The sequence below is a fragment of the Ammospiza caudacuta genome, chromosome 1 (assembly GCF_027887145.1).
Source record: "Ammospiza caudacuta isolate bAmmCau1 chromosome 1, bAmmCau1.pri, whole genome shotgun sequence".
Classification (NCBI taxonomy): domain Eukaryota; kingdom Metazoa; phylum Chordata; class Aves; order Passeriformes; family Passerellidae; genus Ammospiza; species Ammospiza caudacuta.
Genome location: NC_080593.1, coordinates 130,325,379 through 130,350,035, shown reverse-complemented (window position 1 = coordinate 130,350,035; position 24,657 = coordinate 130,325,379). Strand labels below are relative to the sequence as shown.

At 43.6% G+C, this 24,657-nt stretch overlaps 1 protein-coding gene across 2 annotated transcripts; it reads left to right on the top strand.

Moving 5' to 3' along the window:
• The first annotated feature begins 828 nt into the window (after positions 1-828).
• Positions 829-23,491, top strand: BAALC (BAALC binder of MAP3K1 and KLF4). Of its 2 annotated transcripts, XM_058814103.1 has the most exons (4): positions 829-1,106; positions 14,443-14,612; positions 19,807-19,926; positions 22,582-23,491. In XM_058814103.1, exons 1-3 carry the CDS (start codon positions 941-943, stop codon positions 19,909-19,911), a joined length of 441 nt encoding a protein of 146 aa, XP_058670086.1. In that variant the 5' UTR covers positions 829-940; the 3' UTR covers positions 19,912-19,926; positions 22,582-23,491. The 2 variants fall into 2 exon arrangements, with proteins under 2 accessions (XP_058670086.1, XP_058670077.1); XM_058814094.1 differs by having other exon boundaries at positions 19,807-23,491.
• Positions 23,492-24,657: the final 1,166 nt, after the last annotated feature.

The window sequence follows — 24,657 nt, the reverse complement described above, 5'->3', positions numbered from 1 at the left end:
CAGGGGAAAGAGTCATTCCTGCTGCTCTACTGCAAAATTACTCCAGGAGAGAAACCTTTACCTGGGATAAAGTCTCCCCTTCAGGATGTGATCCCACAGTGTTTAGTGTTCATGGGGCTGGTTCCAACCCTGCAGGGACCTTGCGAAGCAGCTCTTGCAATACAAACTGCGACCACCATCAATATGACTCAGTGCAGAATCTCTGCCTGTCACTTCGATTACCCGAGCATCAGTTTAAATTACAGTCTGTTTTGCACGAGTCTCATGTTCTTGGTTGTTTCCCAGAATGAGTATTCAAGAGGAAAGAGTGGAGTTGAGCACTCAGTTTTGCAGCTTCAGTTCCCAATTTTGCAGCAGCAAACTGCAGCACCAAAGTGGGAGCGAGGCTCTCCCGGCTGAAACAGGGAGGGGACGGCTGGCTCCGTGGAGTAGAGCCCAAGACCCAGCCAGGGCACACGAGCTGGGTGCAGGGCCGGGCCGGGGGCTGCTGTGCGGTGCCAGCTGTGGCACGGGGGCATGTGCGTGTAAATCCTTTCCGTGCAGACCCTAGCCCGGGGAGGAGAGAGCTGTCCCCGTGTCTGCCCCGGCATCGGGCACCGGAGGGGCTCGGCAGGGCAGGGCCGGCCCCGCTTCTGGGAGAGCCCCGGGGTGGGGAAAGATCGGGGACAGCCGGGAGGCGGCAGGATGGGAGAGAAGCGGGAGGGGAGGGATGAGGGCTGCGGGAGGAGAAGGGGAGGGGACAGCCAGGAGCCTGGGTGGGGTGCGGGGGGACAGCGGAGATAATAAAGCGGGGGAGAAGGGGTAGACGGAAGAGCGGAGCCGGGGAGAGCTGGACGAGCGGGGATGGGCCCGAGGGCGTGAGCGGGGCCGCGGGGCGGCCGTGCCCGGCGGGGCGATGCTGCCCGGGCGGCGGCGGCGGCGGCTCTGAGCGGGCGTCGCCATGGGCTGCGGGGGCAGCCGGGCCGACGCCATCGAGCCCCGCTACTACGAGAGCTGGACGCGGGAGACCGAGTCCACCTGGCTGACCAACACGGACTCCGAGAGCCCGCCGCAGGAGGGCGGCAGCGCCGAGGGCCCCGGCCGGGAGCAGGGCGGCCCTCGCCCCGGTGAGTGCGGGAGAGGCGGGCGGGCACCGCGGGGAGGGGAGCGCTGGCGACACCCTATGTGTGCACCTACACATCCTGTGTGTGCACCTACACACCCTGTGTGTGCACCTATACACCCTATGTGTGCACCTACACATCCTGTGTGTGCACCTACACACCGTGTGTGTGCAACTACACATCCTGTGTGTGCACCTATACACCCTGTGTGTGCACCTACACACCGTGTGTGTGCAACTACACGTCCTGTGTGTGCACCTACACACCGTGTGTGTGCACCTACACACCCTGTGTGTGCACCTACACATCCTGTGTGTGCACCTACACACCCTGTGTGTGCACATACACACCGTGTGTGTGCAACTACACGTCCTGTGTGTGCACCTACACACCTTGTGTGTGCAACTACACATCCTGTGTGTGCACCTACACACCGTGTGTGTGCACCTACACACCCTGTGTGTGCACCTACACACCTTGTGTGTGCAACTACACACCGTGTGTGTGCACCTACACACCGTGTGTGTGCAACTACACATCCTGTGTCTGCACCTACACACCGTGTGTGTGCACCTACACACCTTGTGTGTGCAACTACACACCTTGTGTGTGCAACTACACATCCTGTGTGTGCAACTACACATCCTGTGTGTGCACCTACACACCCTGTGTGTGCACCTATACACCTTGTGTGTGCACCTACACACCGTGTGTGTGCACCTACACACCGTGTGTGTACACGTACACATCCTGTGTATGTATCTACACGCTGTGTGTGCACCTACAGATCCTGTGTGTACGCCGACACCCGCCGTGTGCGCACCGATCCCCGCTGTATATTGCCGTACACACTCGGTGTGTGTGTGCATGCAGCGGGGTGTACCCGTGTTCCTGCTGGGAGAAGCGCGTACCCCGGCCCTCCAGCCCCCCCCGCCAGGAAATGCGGGCGCTCGACGCTGCTCGGAGGGCCCGGAGCCTCTGCCCGGCCCGGCCCTCCCAGAGCGGCCCCGGGAGCGGACAGCGCCCAGAGCGGGCAGAGTCGGGAGCGGACAGCGCCGGGAGCGGGCAGCGCCGGGAGCGGGCAGAGTCGGGAGCGGGCAGAGTCGGGAGCGGACAGAGTCGGGAGCGGACAGAGTCGGGAGCGGCCCCGGGAGCGGCCCCGGGAGCGGCCCCATGCGCTCCGGGCTCTGGGCTACCGGAGCCGGCTCGGGCTCTAGAGAACCCCTCACGGCCGCGCTCGGCTGCGAGCGAGAGCGTACAGACGCCGTCAGCTGTGGAGCAATGTTATCAGAGGGAAGAGAACTCGGTCCTTGAGGTTCTTGAGATTCTACCCATACGTGGCTTTTTCTTTCACAAGTAACTTAGGAAATAAATTGAAATTAAGGAAGAGGCAGCTTTCTTCCACACTACCTCTGATGCCTTCTCTTATACAGAAAGTTGACCAGAGGGTGGGTTGGGTAGGAGCAGACCTGCAAGTTTGAATTTCCCAGTTCTTGTCAGTATGCTACATCCCCAGTTGTGCACCTGAGGTGTTATAGAAGTGACAGATATGAGAGAGGGATTGAGGAGCTCTGATCTGATGTGCAGTTTAAATTGATTTAAGAATTATTGTCTATTGCAGCAGTATCTAGAAATCTCAGCTTAAGTCCAGAAATTCATTGTGCTAGACGTTGTACAAATGGTTGCTGCCCAGAATAATTACAATTTCCATGTAAAGCAGTAAATGCCTATAGGCAGGTTCAGATGTAAATAAGTAGCTTTACAGCCTTTGTAGAAAATAACAAAGCATCAGGAAGAAATTATGAAAGTGCAGGAGTGAAAATTCACAAAGGTGGGGTGGGCATCACAGGCCAGCTGGAATAGGGAGACCAAAACTCTCTGCTGACCAAAATGTGACAGGGAGGGAGAAGTCACAAAGGGTCTACATTGTACTCCTAAAGGCCAAAGAAAGACTCTGCAGTAGTTACATGGGAAACCATGAGAATTTGAAGGTGAATGAGTCTATAAGATACCATATTAAAGAAGATTAGATAAGAAATTTAAAGAAGCTCAAGATGATGCTGAGCAGTAAGTTCAAATTGTAAGTAAGTGTTGTCGCCAGCAGTGAAAGCTAAATAGAGTGTTAGCTTTTTACCCACACTTACCATTATCTTAGCCATGTTTACTTTGAGTTGTGCCTAATCATAAACAGAAGCTAGACAGTTCAAGATCTGACTCTGAACAGGAGGTAATAAAGAGGTAGATCAGTAAGTATTCTTCCTAGAAACATGGGGTAATTGACTTTATGTTTGGAGATGAGAATACCAGAGACAAGGAGAAGAGAACAACGCTCGAGACCAGCAGAGACTGATGAAGGCATGAAACGCTTTACAAGACAACCTTGCAGAAGAAATCAGAAGGAAAGTGATGAGGAAAGGACAGAGTAGAAGCAAAAACAATTCACTCTTCAACAGAGATTCACTCTTCAACTGAGCTGTAGTGACAGCAGTTTAAGGAGCCTGAGGAACACACATTGCTCCCACTTAGTGCCTCAAAATTCATAAAGTACTTCAGGGAGAGCTGTTGTAGGGTAAGGTTTGAGGTAGGGAAGGAAAAGGGATAAGGAGAGGTACTCCAGGGACAATAACAGTACTTTAAGTGGATTTACAGATGAAAGGGAGAGGAAGGAGCAATTGGAGGGGCAAATGAGGTCAAATATGGATTTAAGACATGAAGAGGAATATGTGACTTTATTGTGAGAACTGAAAACTACCTCAGAGTGAGAAACAAAAAGGAAGGGTAAGGGAGGGGACAAGAGCAGGATGGGAGATGGCACTGGCACAAGGCAAGGCAGGAAGGAGCTGTAACTGGGACACAGAAAGGGAGGAGGCAGCCAAACGAGGTTGGGAAAAGAGGATGAAGTTCTTCTCTGTCATTTTTCATTTGGAATAAACTGGTGAAATTCTGTGAAGAGAGAGACATAGAGATAGGATGAAAAAATATTTTGGGAAAAAATTTTTTTGGGGAAAAGACAAAAGCAGTAAGAGGTGGTTGTGATTGCCAACATGTCTCAGTTGTAGAAAAAACAGCAGAATTGGACATCAAAATATAAAGAGGAGTAAATCACTCAGGGATGAAAAAATGTCATGTATACAGAATCAGAGAGTGTAGCAGTGAGGAAAGGGTTAGTAACTCCCATACATCAATCTTAGTAATTTCATACCACCACAAATTTCATCATATGCTTCTCTTTTTTCATCCAGTACATTCAGGTTTCTGTGCCTGCTCTCATTGGAATTGTACGTATTTCTGTAGCCAAATGTTTGTACCTTTACCAAAGCATTTTGAAAGCTTAAATATTATTAAATTAATAGGAAAGTATTGTTTTTTTATAATTTTCTTGTTTGCTTTTTTATTTTTCCAATTTCAATTGATCCCTTGTTAGAGTATTTGTTAATTTCTCTACTTGATTTTTTACATCCATTTTTATAAAGTGTATATTAATCTCCCTATTTTTAAAGGAAGACATAGAGGCCAGTATTAATTGCTATAACATACCTAAAATAAGAGAGATGGTCTTAGGTTCATGAGAAGTGACTTAGGGGATGAGAAGTCACCAACAGACACAAATATAGGTGCTTGTAACTTATATAGTAATGTGTATTATGTAACTTGATAGCGTTGCAGTACACTGCTGAGGCTTTGGCAATGAGGAACAGGGCAACCAGGTATGGATGAGGAGGGATAGAAAAGTAATAACTCCATGAAGCACTGTAGGTGCTGGAATTGAAAGGCATTTTCTGGAAAATAAGTGTACATACTGTTCATAGGATGAGTGGCTTCTGTGAGGGAGAGAAAAAAGAAAGAATCACAATGAGCCCTTAGAATAAAGCCATTTCTTGGAAGAACATCCATTGCTATGTGAGCAAAGAACTTTTCACAGGACTGAGCTACTGCGTAGGTTATAGCTGGGGGAAATAATAGGCTGCATTTCTGCTTAGTAACCGTTCCTTGATCCTTGCAACTCTTTGCACAAATTGCTTTCTCTTTAGAGGGTCTGATTCAGCTAAGTGGAACTGTTAGCAAAGTAATGACTTTCAGAGGAAGTAATAATCTGTGGGTACAGATGAGTCCCCAGGGCAGCCACCACGGGTTGCACGCAAACCACGGCGAAAAGGTTGAATTCACAAAAAGCACACAAAAACTCTCAAGTATTTTGGAACATGCTTGCACAACCTGTTATGCTATGTTGGGATAACTTGCTGAAATGTAGATGTGGATGTAGATGTAGATGTAGATGTAGATGTAGTGTATATCCTAGAAATTTAAGATGTACAGTTTACTGCCAGAAACCAGAACCATACATGTACTCTATAAACACATTCAATATGAACAAAAAAAATTAATGTTGTTTGTTTTAAGCAGGTTTAAAGCCATTTTATTTCTACTTCTTTCTATTTTCACTGATGAGGTTAGCTGCTGTATTCAATTATTTTTCTTTATTATACCTGAAAGCCCCACAGAGTGGATATGGGTCTTTATCTTGTGGTCAGAGAGACTTCACAATCCATTTACCCCACAGGCTGCAAGTCCCTTAAGACAGGATCTCTCCCCACTGTTTTTCCACAGCAACCATCACAGTAAGACCCCAGTCTTTAATAGGGACTGTTATTAAAATGCAAATAAAAGTAATTAATTTTTAAATGATGTAGCAACCAAGTAAAAAATAATTCTCTTGTCTTAGAATGGAAAAGCTGAATACGGATTGCCTCAGGGCTGACTTGTTCCTCAGCTATTAAATTACTTGTTGACTTTTTATCATGACATTACCCACAGTATCAGCTATAAAATTGCTTTTTATTCTTTGAACTTTACACTTTTTCTTTAGTGAAGTAGGTTTTTTTTTTTCCTGAAGCATATTAAAGAAAACATTATCCATATTTCACACAGACTCACCTGATGTACTCAGGAGGACGACTTGCCCATGGCATCAGCAAACAGAACTGCAGTAAGTGGTCTGCCAGGAATGAAACCTGCAATTTAGGATCAGCGAAGACATTTGCAGAACGGCTCTGAAATGGGAGGGCAATCGAGTCCTTTGTAAAATAGAGAGAATCAGAGGAATACAGGGGAAATGTTATCCCCGTCTAGCAGTGTGGCTGGCTAACAGTTTATCTTGCACAACTGACATGCCTGTGTGTTGGTGAGTGACTCGTGCCCTGCTCTCTGGGGCTCAGCGCTGGCTCCCGCGGCAGCTCCGCTGTTCCCGGGTGGCTGACAGCTCCGGGCGTTCCACGGACCGGGCTCGTCACTGCAGCTCGGCTTGGGCCGGGCCTCAGGATGCCGAATGCGGCGTTTCAGGGGCAACCTTTGGCGGGGAGGTTCTGGCCGGTCCGTTTTGGGCGGTGTGCGGCGGGGGCTGCGAGCAGCAGGGCCAGGCTGGGCTGTGCCGGGGCACCCGGGCCGTGCCGTGCCGGGGCACCCGGGCCGTGCCGTGCCCGAGCAGCCGCAGCCGGGCCGGGCCGTGCCGTGCCAGGGCAGCAGGGCCGGGCCGTGCCCGAGCAGCCGCAGCCGGGCCGGGCCGTGCCGTGCCAGGGCAGCCGGGCCGGGCTGTGCCAGGGCAGCAGAGCCGGGCTGTGCCGTGCCGGGGCAGCCGGGCCGGGCCGTGCCAGGGCAGCAGGGCCGGGCTGTGTCGTGCCAGGGCAGCCGGGCCGGGCTGTGCCAGGGCAGCAGGGCCGGGCCGTGCCAGGGCAGCCGCAGCCGGGCCGGGCTGTGCCGTGCCAGGGCAGCCGCAGCAGGGCTGTGCCGTGCCAGGGCAGCCGGGCCGGGCCGTGCCAGCTCCGGTTTCCGTGACAACGGGACGATGCTGGCTCGGACCGCGCTGCCGTCATCCGCTCCCGCCCTCGCCAGGTGCACGTAAAGTCAAGAGCTCCACAGACATAAATAAGCAAACATCAGGTTGTCAATTAAGAAGCCGATGCAGCAGAGTGTTTTTAGTGAATTGGGCTGCAGAGAAGTGTTTAATAAACCATGTGTTTTCGGTCAAGAGACAAAAATGGATCAGCGCATTACATAGGAATATCAGGATCTCTTTGTGCTCTTATGCCCTTATGTTCTTTTATTAATGGGTTGTTTCAAAATCTGGTATGTTTAATAAACAACTATAGCAGTGATTCTGATGTGATATTTTCAGGAGATAGCCTTATTACAGTTCAGAATTACAGTGAAAGTGAATAAATGCAGTTCTTCTGGACTGTAGACATATTGCAGCCATTCCCTTTCCATGTTAGTCCAGACCTTGGGTATAATAATGCATTGTGTTTGTGTGGCAATGTTTTGTAGTGGGAGCAGGGTACAGGGTTGGTGTCTGTGAGAAGCTGCCAGAAGCTTTCCCCATGTCCTGAGGAGCCAGGCAACTCCAAGATGGACCCAGCACTGGCCAAGGCTTAGCTCATCAGCAGTCGGGGGGACACCTTTGAGATATATTTAAGAAGTAATGGGGGGAAGAACCTGCAGAAGAGCAGCTGGAGAGAGGACAGAGGAGAGAGAATGTGTGAGAGCAGTGCCTTTGCCATTTCCCATTCAACACACTGTTGTGGGTTTACCTGGACCAGATATCAGGCACTCACTCACTCCCCTCCCAGCTGGGCAGAGGAGAGAAAATTCAATAAAGGGTTCATGAGTTGAGATAAGGACTGGGAGAGAGATCACTCATTAAATACTGTCCCTGGCAAAACAGGCTCAACTTAGCAATATGAAATGAATTTACTGCACTAACAAAATCAGAGCAGGATAATGAGAAGTAAAATAAGCCCTCCTTCCCAGCTCTACCTCCTCCCCCAGTGGCTCAAGGAGGCAGGGAATGGAGTTTATGGTCAGTTCATCACCTGAGGCTTCTCCTGCTGCTCAGGGAGAAGAGGGGTGTCCCTTTTACAGGAGACAGTTCTCCATGAACCTCTCCAAAGTGAGTCCATGTCAGGAGCAGCAGCTCTGTGTGAACAGCTGCAGGGTGAGTCCCTCCCATGGGCAGCTGTGCTCCCAGCACTGCTGCAGTGTGGGTCACCCTGCCATGGGTGCAGCCCTCCAAGGACAGCTGCTCCAGCCTGGGGCAGGGCCCTCTCTCCACTGGCTCTTCCACAGGGCCACAGCCTCCTCCAGGCACCCACAGCCCCAGTGTGGGTCTCATCCACAGGTGTGGGGGGATTTCTGCATCCCTTTGGACCTCAGGGGGCTGCAGGGGTGCAGCTGCTTCACCACGGGCTGCGTCAAGGGCTGCAGGGGAATCTCAGCTCCGGTGCCTGGAGCACCTCCTGCCCCTCCTTCTCTGCTGACCTTGGTGCCTGCAGGGTTGTTCCTCTCACATGTTCTCACTCTGCTCTTCTCTGGCAGGAAAATTACACTGCACTACAACCTTTGTTTGGATTTTCTTGTACAGTAATCATATTCTTGGTGTTTGCTCGGTGCAGAAGGTGATCAAGGATTACAGTGTTGGCCTAAACCACTATTTGTTGCTCCACAAGAGATCACTGAAATTATTGGAAAAAATCAGACTCAGATGATACATACAGCTTTTTGTAATGACCGTATTTTTCAGCCCAACCCTAGCTGTTAATGCTTCCATTCCACACATTTTCACCTTTGCTGTATTTGATAGTGCAATAATGGCTTAATTTCACATTTCAGTTAAAAAATGGCACCAATACTTATTTGGCCCATCTGATTATGCTAAGCAATCTACCCCACCACCTCTGGAAGTATTTTTAAATTAATTGGTTTTTAATAAATATTGACTGCCTTAAAAAAAAAGGATGCATCCATAGATAGCAGAATTTAAGTAAAAGTGTCAAAGGTAATTGAGAGATGAGAATTTTTTTTCTATGACCCTTCAGCTTGCTATTCTGCGAGAGGTATCAGACCCAATTGCTGGGAAATCTTCAATGTTGTTTGAGAGTAGGTGGTTCTGATACTGCATGAAGCCTCCTGAGCAGTCCTGGTGTCTCAGGGGGAGCAGCCACCTCCAGCCCTGTGACAGAAGGGAGGGCAGGGGCTGGACAGGGCTCTCCAGGTGCTTCCTCCTTCCCCAGCAGCCTCTTCATTGCACTGTCTGTTCTGTGATTTTCTCAAATCACTGCAAGAGTTGTAATGCCAGCCAACCTAAACTGTGATCATCTTTGCACAAAACCTCTCAGGCTTCGATTAGCATCCATTCAGTTAGTGGCCGACAGCCTTGATAAACCCTCCCTACAGTCTAAGGCAGACCTGCTAGGATTGATCAACCACAGGTTACCCCAGTATAATAATTTACCCACTGCTAAAGAAAATTCACTGAAAATGTCCCATACAGGATTGAATTACATGAAAGACTTTCCCAGCTGTCACAGCACCAGGAAGCAGAAATGCTGTTGAGCATCAATAGAGACGATTTGCAGAAAGATGAACTGGAACCATCTCTCCAAATTGCTTCCCTGTGAAAAAAACCCTCTTTTTTGCAGCACCGAAATCTTCAAAGGCAAAAATATTCCTAGTTATTGAGAGCCAAAGGTCTGTCATTAACTAAAGGAAGGGATTTTACTCTGTCTCTGCAGCAGGTGGTGGGAGGAGGGATGGTGAGAGAGGGAGAGTGCCTGAAAGTGTTTGAGCAGGAAACCTGAGTCGTGGTTTTGTCAACCCTGCCTGCAAAATGCTGAGAAGGAAATTGCTCTGCAAAATGACTCTTTTTGTGGAAACAGCACTCTTTGCCCTGTCCCAGTCTTCATATCCTGATTCAGGACATTTTAAAATTGTTTTCTCTTTGCCCTGGGAGTGTATTTACACTTTACAGACAGTTCTAATTATGCATTTTTCAGTTTAGGAATGTAGAATTCACAGCAAAAAAATAAAAATTTTATTAGATTTAAGCAAAGGTTCCTGCCAATCTCAAAGCAGAAGAGCAATGTATTGCATACAGGAAACACAGTTCAGAGTGCAGCTTGCCCTGTTGTTCATTGATTAAAATTTCCAAAATTTCCACATAAAGCACTTCAATGCTGAATTACTAGGCAGAAATTCATCATTGAAGTGGCCAAAATCTCTCTTTTCTTTAACTGTAATCAGTTCTCGAAATACATCTCTTCATAGAAACAGAAATGGTATTGCTCGTTCCAACTTTTTTTCCCTCAAATGTCCCTGCAGTTTAAAACAGATTCCAGTGAAAAGAAATCTGGGATTGAAAGTTGGAATTTATCTTCAATTGAATCTGTAATATTTAAGACTCAGGAATAGAGTGCTCAAAGCCAGCCGTTTACTGTAAGGGTTTCTGTCTGACCTGCACCCAGCACCCCTCCTCTCTGTTGTACAGCAGCAGATCTCTGGCTCTGGTGTGTGGGTCCATTTTTCAGCAGCTGTCTCACACGAAACAAGGGCCTTGGTCCCTTGCTGTGCACAACGAAATAATGCAATGAGGCAATTTTATCTTCTGATGAATACATTACAAAATAAAACACCAGTCTGCTTCCCTAGACTGCCACAATGCCTTTTCTGTTCTGTTTAGGAAAAACACAGGTTAAAAGTAAGTGAAAGAGGTAGATGAAGGAATGGTGTTTTACCAATTAACATGGACAGCTGGAGGCTGTGAGCCAGGACTTTACTTTTAAAGTTTTTCCTGAGTTCACTGAGCCCCTCTGCATTGCTGTTTGCTTAACTGAGCCTCACATTTGAAGCAGCTGATTAAAACAAAGCAATGTTGAGCCTCCTCCTGGCTCCTTCTCCTCTTGGGAGATGGAAGATTTAGGCTAGCTGGTCCAGATGTACGATAGCTACTGGAGAGAAAAATAACCAGCCCATTCTTCATTGACTGACTGAAATATTTTGATTGTGGGTTTTTTTACCAGTTTCCAAACAGTGTATATAGTTGTGTTTCTGTCTCTGTACATTTTGCTTGGATAATGTCCTCATGTTGCACTTTTCATTTTAGTAAACTTCTAGCATTTCCCATGGGGGCCATCAGAATTGTTTCAAGCACTTGCAGTACTAAAAGCATTAATATCTGACATTTGCACAATGCTGATGCCTGAATGCTTTCTGAGTGTTTACACTGTGTGTGGAAAAGATGGAAAAATGCAATGGATTTATCTAGAAGAAGATTGATGGCTGATGGCATGAAGTTTTAATGTAGCTACTGCCTTCATTTTAGAGTGAACATAAATGTGAGTGATGACTTTTTCACATGCATACAGATACATTAAAGCCAGAGCACTTTATGATCATAGTTACACTGGTTACGTCAGCAGTATCCTCCTGTATATTTATGCTGTAAGGCTGGGAATGGCACCAGGCCATACAGCCCACTGGACTTCCCTGAGTTAATTCCCACAAGGAACACACCTTTGGGACATTGAGACTGAATTTACAGCTTTCCAATGGTTGACATTTTGCCTAAGCCTTTGTAAATTATCCCAGTAGTCAATCACTATTTTAAAAAATAAATGTGTGCTGCAGTGCTGTGTGTCCCCAGGACAAGGTGAGAGATGAGAATTGACTCCAAGTTCTCAGAAGGCTGATATATTTATTATATTATATTATATTATATTATATTATATTATATTATATTATATTATATTATATTATATTATATTATATTACATTACATTATCACTAAAAAAAGAAAAAGGAGACCTCAGAAGGGTAGACAAGAATGATAATAAAACCTGTGAGTGACCAGAGAGTCCAACACAGCTGGACTGGGGTTGGTCATTAAGTAAAAACAATTCACAGGGAACCAATCAAAGATGCACCTGTTGGTAAGCAGCCTCCAAACCACATTCCAAGCAATCAGATAATTATTGTTTACATTTTGTTTCTGAGGCTTCTCAGCTTCTCAGGAGAAAAATCCTGGTGAAGGGATTTTTCAGAAAATATCATGGTGACAAATGTGCAAGGTACTACTTGGAATGTTTAACTTCAATTCCAGCTGCTGAACCTTGGTAAGCAAAAGTGAGGATTCATTTCAGCTCATGTTTCATGTACCTTTAAATGCTTTTCATGAGGATTTCTATTTAGTCTGCCTAAATATTTTTGCTGCTCCTCAGTGTGATTAAGTGAAATGATGCATTTCACTCATCATAAAACTCCAGGTGTGTTTAGCTAGGTAATGAGACTGATAGTAATGCTTTCTGTGTCCATGTTGGAAATTAGTCTAGACCATAATGAGAGACGTTTTATTAGCACTCCCAAAGGAGAAGGAAAGCCCAGGTAAAGGAGAGGGAGGGAAGGAGCCTGTGAGCACCTCCAGCTGTAGGCAGATATATATTTGATGTATAACCAGATATACATTTTCAGGATTGAGGTTTTCCATCTGCCTCTGGAAATGGATTAATGTAAGAAAAATTTTTCTGTGCAAGATCAAAAGATGCAACACAATCTGATAAATTAACAATTGGACTTAATAACAAAATGGCTTTTTAGCTGACAGATGTTTCACCAGACAATTTAGTCAGAGACCAGATGGCCAAAGAGATACATGGTGGAAAGTAATTTCATAGGATGACTCCACAGAAGGAAAAACTCATCATTTGGAAGTTTGAAATGTCAAAGACTCAATTAATGGAATTAGTGAGTAATTCCTGTGCAGTTTGCCTGTTGAAAGCTGTGCTCAAGCTGGTTCTCAGAGCTCCACTGCAAGGTGGAGCAGTGAGCTCCTGGCTGGAGCTCTGACTCACAGTGGCTCACTGCCTCTCCATCTCCCTGCCCGGCAGCTGCTTTTGTCTGCAGCTCCAGCCTGTGCCACTCGCTGCTCTGCACCAAGGCATCGGTGCCTCTCCTCCGGTCCTGCCCAGTGACAGGGAGAGGTAAGGCCTAAAACACAGCTAGGAGGGGAATTTTGGGAGATGCAGGAGAGGTGAAGTTTACTGTTGCCTTACTGAAGTTGCATCTAAACTTGGACACAAGAACGACACCAGTTTTTATATCTAGCAGAAAAGGCAGTTTCCAAAGACAGAAGTATTTTTGTGAAAAATAAATTATAGTATTTTCAACTTTCAGTTCAAATTTTTTCAATCAAAACCTACATGACAGCATTCTTAGTTACCACCATTGCAAGTTAAAGTGTCTTTGGAATACTCTGCCTCCATCTTCTGACTGCTCAGGGAAATGCAGTGACTAGTTTGTAGTCAGACATTAACTCACAGAATCATAGAATGGCTTGAGTCAGAAGAGATCTTAAAGACCTTTTATTCACAAAATTTTATATATTTTCAAGACCAAGGCTTTGAATATTTGGGTGAAACTTTATTGAATTCAGTCATTTCTTTTGCTAGCTAATACTGACAAATGTTGCTTTCTACTGAAAAATCATCTTTTCTTACAGATTTCTGAGAAAGAATTCACGACTTTGCTTCATTTTTAATATCTTTAACACAGCACTTGAATTCCTGCCTGATTAATGTAGAAGGTCTTGATGACACAATGTCACTTCATACAGCCATGGCTTGTCATTGTTTTCCCACATACTTTTTCTCATTTAGTGTCTGTGACTCCTTAATTTTTCTAGGTTTGATACCTGCATTGCCAGTTAGTAAATTTGCCTTCTTTGTTTCTCTTTTAACATAAAGCTCTTCATAAATAAGCTTTGACAAAAACTAAACTGAGAGCAACAGTCATCCACCCCACTTACCCCCAGTATTTGGATTTCAGACCCATTGTTGCAACCAGATGTTGAGTACTCTGCACCCACCATAAACAACTGGTTTTTGTTAATGCAGTAAGATGGGAAAATTCATCTATGCTGTCCAATATCATATTGTACAATTCATGTGTATGCACACAGCTAGAGCAGAAAGCAAACTACTCATTTATTTGATGGCTGATAGGCAAAACAACATGAAATAATTTTTTTCTAAATTTCTCAACTTCAAATGAAAAAAATATGTAAAGCAAGGCCATGCATAAAGCAGCCTTTCATCCATATTGGTATCATCTGCCATGCTCACATCTAACCCCTTCATTTCCCAGAACTGGAACAGATCTAAGGGGGCCTTCTCTGGGTCTTCAGTTCAACTCTTGCTCATGCAAGGAGGTGTGTGTGTAGAGAAGTCAGCGGAGACCTGCAGGTGACAAAAATCCACTGACACGCTGCCCTCATTGACTGTTTTCCCAAGATTTCCTGAGCCAATGGTTCCCAGAGCAGTGGACCATAGGAAAAAGGCCAAATGATGTAAAGTGTGAGGATGAAGATGCCACAGGGAGGTAGACTGCTCTCACTGGGGTACTGTACCACACCTTGCATCACTGACACCACCACAAAATGAGGCAAAACAGAGGCACTCCAGAGCCAGCTCAAACTGCTCCTCAGTATTAACTGCCCAATTCCATGTGTCCCTGCTAGGTCTTCTGGAGGATGGCCAATTGGCTCACACAGGGGTACCTACAGCATCAGCCACAGCTGGAATGCTGAATGCTGAGAAGAGGAGCAACTGTGGCTCTCAGTGTGCAAACCCCATGGTCCACAGCATGGGAACTACAGCACAGAGACAGAATGGCTTCAGGACCACTGAGGTATGAGAATTATGGTCACTATTGCCCAGCACTAGCTTCAACCAGGTCTAAGTTACTTTTGTGACAGCTTTTCTCTTTGCAGTTAAACTGTATTCAGTGTCTTGAGGTGTGAGAAAATGGTGCCAGGCTGCACTACAGGCATGGTGTGATGGAGCTGAGCACGTCTGGCAATGCTTCATGCCTGAACAGCCACAGAATTGATGTTTTATTTGTCAATCAGTGTAACACACACTTGCTACAGTAAAAAAAAGCCCCCATGCTCATTTCTTTCCAACTCAGTCCAGCTGTGGCATGTATCATACAAACTACTTAGATTAATTATCTGAAAAGGAACATGTTTTCCCTTAATTGCTGTTCTGCTTAAAATATGTGCACTGCATGAACCCTGGTTCACTCAAAGCTGGACATGAAACTTGAAAAAGTCAATGGGTGTCTTTTCAATAACTTCAGTAGGCTTTGGATCAGCTCCTCCCCCTTTTCCCCCTCACTTATGCGTTGTGTACATTGTATACATTGTAAGGACAAGGTTTGGGGCTATACCAAAGTCCAGCCTTCTCCTGCCACAGCTGCCTACCCACCCACCTGCCTCCTACAGCCTTCCTTCCACTCCTGCCCTGTTTGCACAGCAGCTGCTGAGCTGCTGCAGACTAAAGAAAGCCAAAATCTATGGCTGGTTTACTGCTTCCTTGGTTTCTCATATGAGAAGGTGTTAACTAAAAATTTGGGGAAGGACGGCTTCCTTGTCTTCTGGGTTATCTGCAGATATAGCAGATAAAGTCCTTTACATGGCCCTTGGCATTTCTGGGGGAATCTCAATTTCTACTTTGAGAAGTGCTTGCCATGCTGCTGTTGCTGCTTCCCCTACTTTTTCAGGGGAGTCTCCTCTTGCTACAATATCATGGAATTTCACATCTAGGGAGAGGGAGACTGTAAAGGTTTGGCAATCACAGAATGTGCAGTCATGGGTGAATGTTTAAATCCCTGTGGGAATCTGTCAAAGGTACACTGCACTTCCTTCTGGGTGAGCATGAATTGAGCCTTGAGGTATTTCCAGAGTGGAATCATAAATAACATCTTTTATGTTTTCTTTTATGTCCAGTTTTGCCCTCTGTGAATAGGTGACTCCCTGAATTTGCATTACAGTTCCACAAAATTTGGCACAGCAGTAGTTAAAGGGTTAATATTGGCATTCAGTCTCCTGCAGACAATGGTGGGTGGCCACTGTCCCCTCAGCTTTTCACCATTCTCCAAGGGATGAAATTGGTTTTCTTATCTGTACAATGCTGGCTGGAATGGCAGCCCTCTTAAGCATAATTTTTACCTTTTCTTCCAGTTTTTGCTTTATCTCCTTTTCTTTCTGCAACTGTTTGTGCAGCTGCTCAGTTTCCAAAGATAGTAACAATTCAGTTGTTTTTCTGCCCTCTGTTTCCTCTCCCTGATTTTGTTTCACACTGCTGTGCTTTTTTCCTACCTAATTTCTACAATAATTGTCTTTCCCTATGCTCTGTTGAAGCAAATAGATCCTTAAAATTATGTTTCTCAGTTATAAGCTTGTTATTGGGTTTCCAATCTTTCTTTTATTTCCCTCTCAAAAGCCAGTGATGACTTTAATACTCCATTTTCTGATTTCAAAGCAGCATGTTCTATATATAACATATTTGAGGGAAGGACTCTTTAATTGCCTTTTGCATGTAAGATAAGTGAGCCTCCAATACTGCATAAATAATTGCTTTGTATTTCCAGAATTTTTGGGCCATATCTTTCCTGCCTGGGAAGGAGCACATTCATACTTCTGTAACTGTTTATCCGTGGCAATCCTGCTGACTACACCAATTCTTCTGTCACGTAAAAAAATCAGAAAGGCAAACTCCCCCCTTGCTTTCTGTGTTGTCTGCAGATGTAGTGGGCCTGGGGGCCCTCCCTTCCTCACTCAGTATTACCTGCCTGTCTGAGATCCTGGGAGACCTTCACAGACAATATTTCTGGGTGAGCACTCTGGCACTCTGGGTCTGGGAGGGTGCCAGAGGCACAGAGGGGCGGCCCAGTAATTGTGGTCAGGAGTGCAGTCCCTGGTGCAGAACTGACATGCATTGCACTGTGAGTCTGGGCAAACTCACTAAGACTCCACATCCACAAACAGGGCAATTTCTTGCCTCTTGGACACAGTAAGGTCCACAAAGTGCTGTTGATAAATGCACTGACATCAGAATGCATAAGCAATAGTATTACTGTGAATAAAGCTTACCTGACAGGAGTCCCCATGGGGGAGGAGAGGGTACAGCCTGTTGAGCATCCCAGGACACAAAGGAAGAGTCTCCTCTGACTTCCCTCCCCTGTTAAGTCATATTTATATTGTTCTCTTCAATGATGGGGGAAAGAGTTTCAGTTGACATAATTTCACACTTAAATGGAGTTTGACTAACTTTATACACATGCAAATATTGTACAGGTTTTACTTTGCTAGCACACTACATGGGGCTTGAAAAGGAAGATGTATTTTCAAGTTCAAGCAAATTTCAGCTTTGGGTCATTCTGGAGGATGGCCAATTGGCCATTTGGGTCATTCCTTCAGCTTAAGTCCTGTTAGGTGTGTTGTTTTAAACAGAGAATGACTGCAACACCTCTGTGCAATTCCATCCTTTGCTTCTTGACTCTCTCAGACATGAACAAGCTCCCCTGGTGTCTCTGCTCCTCAGGCGTGCACAGTTTGTTGAATTACTGCCAGTGTGGGCACTCCTCCTCGCTGAGCTTTGTCTTTTGACATTTTTCCACAGAAAGTGCCTCAGCACAGCATGTGGCAGAACAGCTACACCCACCCCATCAGAAGCTGTCCCATCTTGAGAGTCACATCCTTAAACCAAGGGGTCTGAGCAAATGAAAAAGGGAATTTGGATTGAACGTCACCTTGCATTTGCCAACACACAACACATCAGTACATGTCTATTTATTTTATAGCTCCATTGTACTATTATCTTTTGTATTGCTATAGTGCAAAGATATTCCCAGGTGACATAAAAGATACTGTATCTTTTCATCAGATACTGCTGTATCTTTTCATGAGATACTGCACCTCCAGGTGGACAGGGGCACATTCCACAGCAGCATGACATCTAGAGCCATGGGATTTCTGTAAATGAAAAGCCCAAATGCTTGTCCTAGCCCACAGAGAAATCTTAATTGGTGAGGTTGGATATGGTTGAACAGAACTACACAATTATCAATCCAATTTGAAAAAGACTTGGTCACAATTCATAATTACAGTTTGCACCTGTCCTACTGTTGGAGAAAATTGTCTAATTTTGTAATTGAATGGAAAATTACTTCTGTATTGCACTTAGTAGGAAGTACGGGCAAATTCCCACAACATATTAATCATGTGAGTGTTGACTGTGATGGTACTACTCAGTGAAGTGTGGGTTCCTGCCCTGAGGCCCCATGACTTTGAAGATACCCTCCTGCATTTTCTAGCTGAGATACATTCAGTAACACGTATCTCTGCTGTTGCAGCTCAGTGCCAAACAATTCTGATATAACTAAAGCATTTACATTATTCTCCACATCCAATGCAGGTACATAATAAGTTGTTTAAACTTCTTATAGTAAAAAAAGAAATATATATGCCTAGAGAGAAAGAGTAGTATCTAATTTAGGCTCCAGCTCTGGTCTGCCATTCTGCATCTCTGTTTTTCCACTTTTAGGGAACCATAAGGTGAGCATGTAATGTGAACACCTTAAGTTTAGATGTCTAGAGTTGAAAAGGTGATTTTCCCCTGCAGCTCAAAATGTACCCATTTTATCTCCCTGAGCATTCACATTTAATAGAGTTTTCCTTTTGTCTCAACATGCTATGGAATACAGTGCAATGCAGCACATGGTGCCCTTGCAAGGCTTGAGTTGTGCCATCAGCCTGTGGGCTAGCAGGGGATAAATCATGTCACCTCTCTGTTTCTCACTTTTTCCAACATCAAGCTCTAAAGCAGCCATCTGCCTTATCCCTTGATACCTGGTTATGGCAGGGTACAGCTTGTGCTGTTGGAGGGGGAAAGGTTTGACGCTGAGTCAGAGAAATTTTATTATCCTCTCATGACTGTAATGTCAAAACAATTTAGAAGTAAAAGATTGATGATGATGATGACGGTAATAAAGAAAGGAATGGTAATACCAGTGAAGGTAACAGGTTGGTCAGATATCCCCCCAAAGAAAAGGTGGTACCCAGATTATGTCCCTGACTGACAATAATCTGGTTTGATTCTCATTGTAGTCTTTGGCAAGGACTTGCATGAGCAGTAGCACAGGGAGAGCAAATGGCAAAGGAGCTGGTGTATTCAGGCTGCAGAAATGTGAAATAATACACAGCAACAAATTAACTCCAGGTGTTTCTCTGTGATATATATGAACCTTCCATTTATGTCAATGGCTGAACTTTATCAGATGTTATTTTACCTGGCACTCTTACCATGTAAATAATGTCTAATTTACCTGGCATTCCTTACACTGACAAATAGTCTCATGGAACACTGGCAATGCAATAATCAAACCCACCTAACCCAGCTATGTGTCTCTATCAGCCCAGATCTGGGTGCACTTTATTAGACCTATCCAGTTTCCTGTGCATTATGGTGTGTTGCTTATGGCAACAAGCAGTCTGGGAGATGGAAAAGTACAAATTTAAATTAGGGATGCACTTGCATGCCTCAGACAGATTGACTTTTTTGAATATTGAAAATAAACTGATGAATCTCTGAAAGGTATATATTGTGCTTGGATCTTTTATGCAGGCAGAAATGGTAATTTAAAACTATATTTTCACGTCAGAAACATAAAATCAAGTACAGAAAATTCAAGCTCAGCTAATGATGCACTATTCACAGGGACATGAAAAGGAATCTCTCATTTTCACTTCTGGACTGAAACCAGATTTATTTGCTCTGCCTTTACAGTACACACATGCAGAGATGATAATTATAGGCAAGAATGTTGATCCAAAGCCTACTGACATCCACTGCCTTTGCAGCAGATAAAAGCTTGTGTCCACGCTGAATGAGACAGTTGCTCTGCACCACAGTGCTGTGAGAAGGATGCTGGAGACATTCTGTTTATTACATAGAACTGTTTTTGTAAATTAGGGGTTAATCACCAGTGACTCTTTCTGCTGTCATTGTGGAACTCACTGTACTGTTTAAAACTCTCACAGAGTAAATGGGACACACAGAAAACATCCACACAAGAAGTCGCCATTAACATTACAAAAGGCATCAGACAAAGTGACAGAAGAAAAACAAAGAATTGTGCCAATTAATGAAGAAAATTGCAGGTGAGGATGGACTTAACAAAGCTTCACTGCACTTTAAATGTCAGTTCACTGAAGACATGAAGATCTCCACGTGTTCCAGGTTGAATACAGCAGGCAGCTGCTACTGAGTGCCTCCAGAAGCAGCTGCAAGCACCGTAGGCATTACAGTGTTTGTCTAAAGAACAGACATAGTCATTTGTCTAAAGCAGTGGCACTGCACAGACGTACACATAAAATCCATTATATTTGTTTTTTACTGACTTTCATGTTATCCCTTGTGTATGTCCTGTTCCACATTGCTATTAAGATGAGGCTGGATAATAAGGGGTACAGCTCATCACAATTAAAACCAGGAAATGAACAAATGAATCTGAATTTTTAGTCATAAAGTTGTTTTGAGTGTGGACATTTAAACCCAGAGTTCATTTAAAGCTCTCACATATTTTAAAACACAAGCCCAGACATCTCAAGAAAGTGAGACTAAAGTCTAGTCTTCCACTAAATCTCTTTTCAATTATATATATAGGTTAAATATAGTTAACTCATACAGTAATGTTTTATATAGTAAATGTTCAATTACTTAGTTTTAATTTATTGTTTGTATTGACATAATTTTGGTCTTAAAAATAGTAACTTTCATATTGATCAGCCTTACTTGAAGGTCCTAGTCTCAACTAGTAAGTAGAGTTGTGGCTCCTTGGTTGTTTTATAAATGCCCCTTTGATTATGTTGAAGCCCAGTCTGCCTAGGAAAAAAGTTACCATTAATATTACAAGAAAATAACCACAATCTTTAAAGTCATATTCTAATGTCAGTTCAAAAAGTTAACTTTCTTTGATAAGATATAATAAATTGACTGTGCTGAACTTATTTAATACATTGTGAGCATACCGTGCCACAGTACTCTATGATTATAATAAATATATATCTAAAAAGAATATAAATGTTCAGTATAGTGAAGTCTAGGAATTATTTCAACATATTACTTCTTAATATGGAAGTAATAATATATATCCTCTGTGAGTTTGCATGTTTATGAAGATAAAAGAGGTAAATTTATTTGCCTCCTCTATCAGACATATATCCATATATCCATAATATACATCCATATATATGTGTGTGTGTGTATATATATATATATATATATATATGGATGTATATTAGTATCCTTAAAGAGCCATTCAAAAGAACTGTTCAAAACAAGCATAAAAGAATAGAATTGTGAACTGAACCCTAGTTTATTCTGTATTAGGATCATTTTATTAGCTTGCTGCTTATGTGTGTGAGTTACTTTCCTTGTTGTACAACAAGTCTATGCAATAGGATTTGTTTATTAATTACTCCAACAAAAAGGCAAACTGGAATCCAGAGTTAGAGCCAGAATTTTGCATACCATAGCATATTCTGAAAGGATTTACTGGCAGAGAGAGTGCAGTATAAACTTATATGATACAAGAAAGCTACAGAAAGTGATTAATGATCCTGATGTGTTTAAGGATAAACAGGATTTTGAAGGAAGGCAAAAGGGAAGGTTTGTTGGGTAAGAAGCTGTTCCAGAGATTGTGGCCTTGGGTGGATACCACATTAGAGTGAGTAGATGCAAGAACAAAGGAGTCCTGTCAGTGAGAGTATTTATTAGCTAAGAAATTATTTCGTGAGGATTGCTGAGCAGATGTGTCACACGGCTCGGGTCACACCATAGAAGGAAGCCCATGAGCTGCATGGCACATGAGGCAGCCCTGGCTCACGCCAGCAGCCATCAGGGAGGCAGCTCTTGAGCCTTCCATTCCCAGCATGAGCTGTGACAGGGTGCTTTGCAGGAGATGGCCTTGGTACACAATTATCTGGGCAGCAGCACAGACCTTGCTGCCCACATCTCCCATCGGGGCAGCAGCTGCAGAGTGCTGGATGCTGCCTGCCCTGGCCTGCTAATGATAATGTTCCTGAGCTACTCCAAGATCCCCTAAACCTGTTTATATCCTGAAAATTAACTTTATGACATTCAAAGATTGGATCCAACTTCTGTGGTAAAAGCCCTGTTCAGTAATAAGCAATTTTACCCACACTCCCCATGTAATACATTACTGTTCTCATTCATTAGGCATTAGTAACTGAAAAGAAATTACATTCTGTCCTAGGTGGCTTCTTAGTGTTTGATGTGCAAGCTTGCAATGACCTTAATAAAACTAAGAGCATGTTGTGGATATGTAGATCTTGCTTCTGTACACAGATTGGGATGTACTTATGTTTACTTTCCTTCTACTAGAGAAAACCACAAGTAGAAACAACCAATTTATAAAGTAATACCCCACTCTGTATAATTAGGGTGACAGAATCTAGGGTATACCACTTTAGACAATTTAAAGTCCTCATAATAGATTCCCACATTAGTTTTAGTGGAAGAAGCAAGCCCAAAGGATCATATGGGCATTTTCACTCCAGTGGCCTTCCTAGAAATGAGGAGTCTTATTTACAGGGTCTGTTCTTTGAGCATCATCTTTCAAATATAAATGGCTCAAAGACATCAAATAAAATACCATGTTAAAAGACATGGACTTTCAGGTGAAGGACCTGTGGGCATGTCTGTCTTATATGTCAGATTTTTTAAATGTAATTTTCCCCAAAAAGGCATTATTGACACGTAATTTATTTTACATCCCTTGGCTGCCCGTGAAGATTTCTACAGGCACACTGAAACAACACACTTTCTGCTGGAATGATTTGCCAACACATGGTGAGTTCTTATGATTTATCTAAGTTCAGATTTTAAACAGAAAGGAATTTTGTCACATTTCCACAATTCTAACACAATATATACATAGGATTTTCCTATATATCTTGATAGATCTTCTTCCACTATGTGAGAAATGGAATCATTCAAAAGCAAGAGGATATTGTCTAAAGAGAGAGGATTTAGAGATACCAATTCATCATGAGGCAAATTAATGTTCTCAAAGACTCAGTACAGCTTTATCTTACACTCTTCCTTCATCTTCTGCCTTATGATTCCTTAATGTATTTCATCATTTCAGCATCACTGTAGGACACTGAAGGAAGACACACAATTTTAATGTGTGACTGAAATGATTTTGTACTGACATAAATAGAAGACTATAATTATTGTGTAAGCAATATATGAGTACTGCATTAAACATGCATTCTTGTTGGTAGAATTACTGAGATTTCATAAAAACCAGGACACATGTAGTTTTGATCTTCGTAGTATGCTCATATACATATTTATTTGTGCATGTCTCTGCATGTGTATATTGTAATGTCTTTAGTGTGTGCTTCTGCACTTCAGGCACATTTTTTTGAGAACCTTTAATTTCTGTTTGTAATTCTGATACCCAAGTGTAAAATATTTTATTGTTTGAACTGAAATTTGTTTTACATGCTTTATGAAAAGAATGAGATATATCATCTGTGCACAGAAATGGTATTTGAAAAAGCAGGCTTAGTTTTATTTACAAATACATCTAAATTCAAACTAGACTAACGGGAACATTTTTGTACTCTCTACAGATTAATGAAGATTGAGCTTAAATTTGAAAATAAAATAAAGAACATTTTTAAAGTGTCTGTTTATTACTCCACTTATTTCACATTTCTGTGTTTCTGGTTGGGCTTTTAAAGCTGAGCTCAAAGAGGGCAAAGGTGTAATGAATGGCACATCTGCTATTCATGGAATCAGAATATTTCTGTATCTGATGTCCTCAGGTTGTGGCTCATGGACTGCTTGGTCATATGAAAGAAAGCAAAATACATATATTCCCATAAGAAACTGGTGTATTTGCCAAAGAGAGATTATGAGATCAAAATACATTTGTACCTCTGTAAATATAAATGGGAGAGTTTGGGGTTGCTGTCATGGCTAAAGTGGAAGACAGTGGGAATCTGAGACACTTTGTCTGCTAAGATGCCATGAGGCAGCTATGAGGCAACCAGAATACCTAGCTAAAAAAAGCTCTTATTCCTGCCTGAACTGGAGAGCACAGGATGGAAAAGTAGCTGTGGTGTTGTTTGACCTCTGCCATAGAAATAAACTCGTAACTTTTACAGATGATGCTTCTTATTTTTTCCAAAATTGCACGAGATTTTCGCTATATTTTTCCTTACTAGCAAAAAGGCAATTGCTGAAATATCCTCCCCATACTAATTGTCTGTGCCCTGGGTGTTGCCTGACAAGTTGCTTGTTCTCTTTGATTCCTGGCCAGGATGCTGACACAACAACTGGTTTGTTTCCTGTGGAAAAGGAAGAATAGTATCAAAGGAATGGCTTTGGGATGTGCCAAAAAAGGATTTAGGGACACAAGGAAGCTGTAGTCCAGCGCTCAGGCGTGAAACAGCCCATGGGAACCCTACAAACAGGATGATTCAAAATCTGGGATCAGACAATACCTTGCAAGTGGAGCCTTTGAACTCAATACACTGTTTAGTTTTGAAACATTAAACTTTCATTGTCCTCAGGCCAAGCATCCCTCATTGCACCAGTGCCTTCTCAGGTGCCTGCTTTCTAGACTGGCTCAGTGAAGCATGTGGAAAAGGTGCTAGCAAGAAATAAGGTGTACTGTAAGATGCAGGGATGCAAGATCTCATTCTGCCCTGTTACCACCCTCCAGTTTTCAAATCTTTCCTTCTGATTTTCAATTTTTTTTCAAGTAACCTGTGCATACTATCCATAGTTAAAAGCCATTCTTCTGCCCTTTGGTAAACTAATGGCAAAGTTGGGTCATTAATATAAGATAAAAA

Bases quoted from the DNA above. Each gene is read 5' to 3' on its own strand.
- BAALC (XM_058814103.1), top strand. From the start codon at position 941: ATGGGCTGCGGGGGCAGCCGGGCCGACGCCATCGAGCCCCGCTACTAC. The intron at 1,107-14,442 runs GTGAGTGCGGGA...TGTCCCTGCTAG, and splicing joins GCAGGGCGGCCCTCGCCCCG to GTCTTCTGGAGGATGGCCAA. The intron at 14,613-19,806 runs GTATGAGAATTA...AAACTCTCACAG, and splicing joins ATGGCTTCAGGACCACTGAG to AGTAAATGGGACACACAGAA.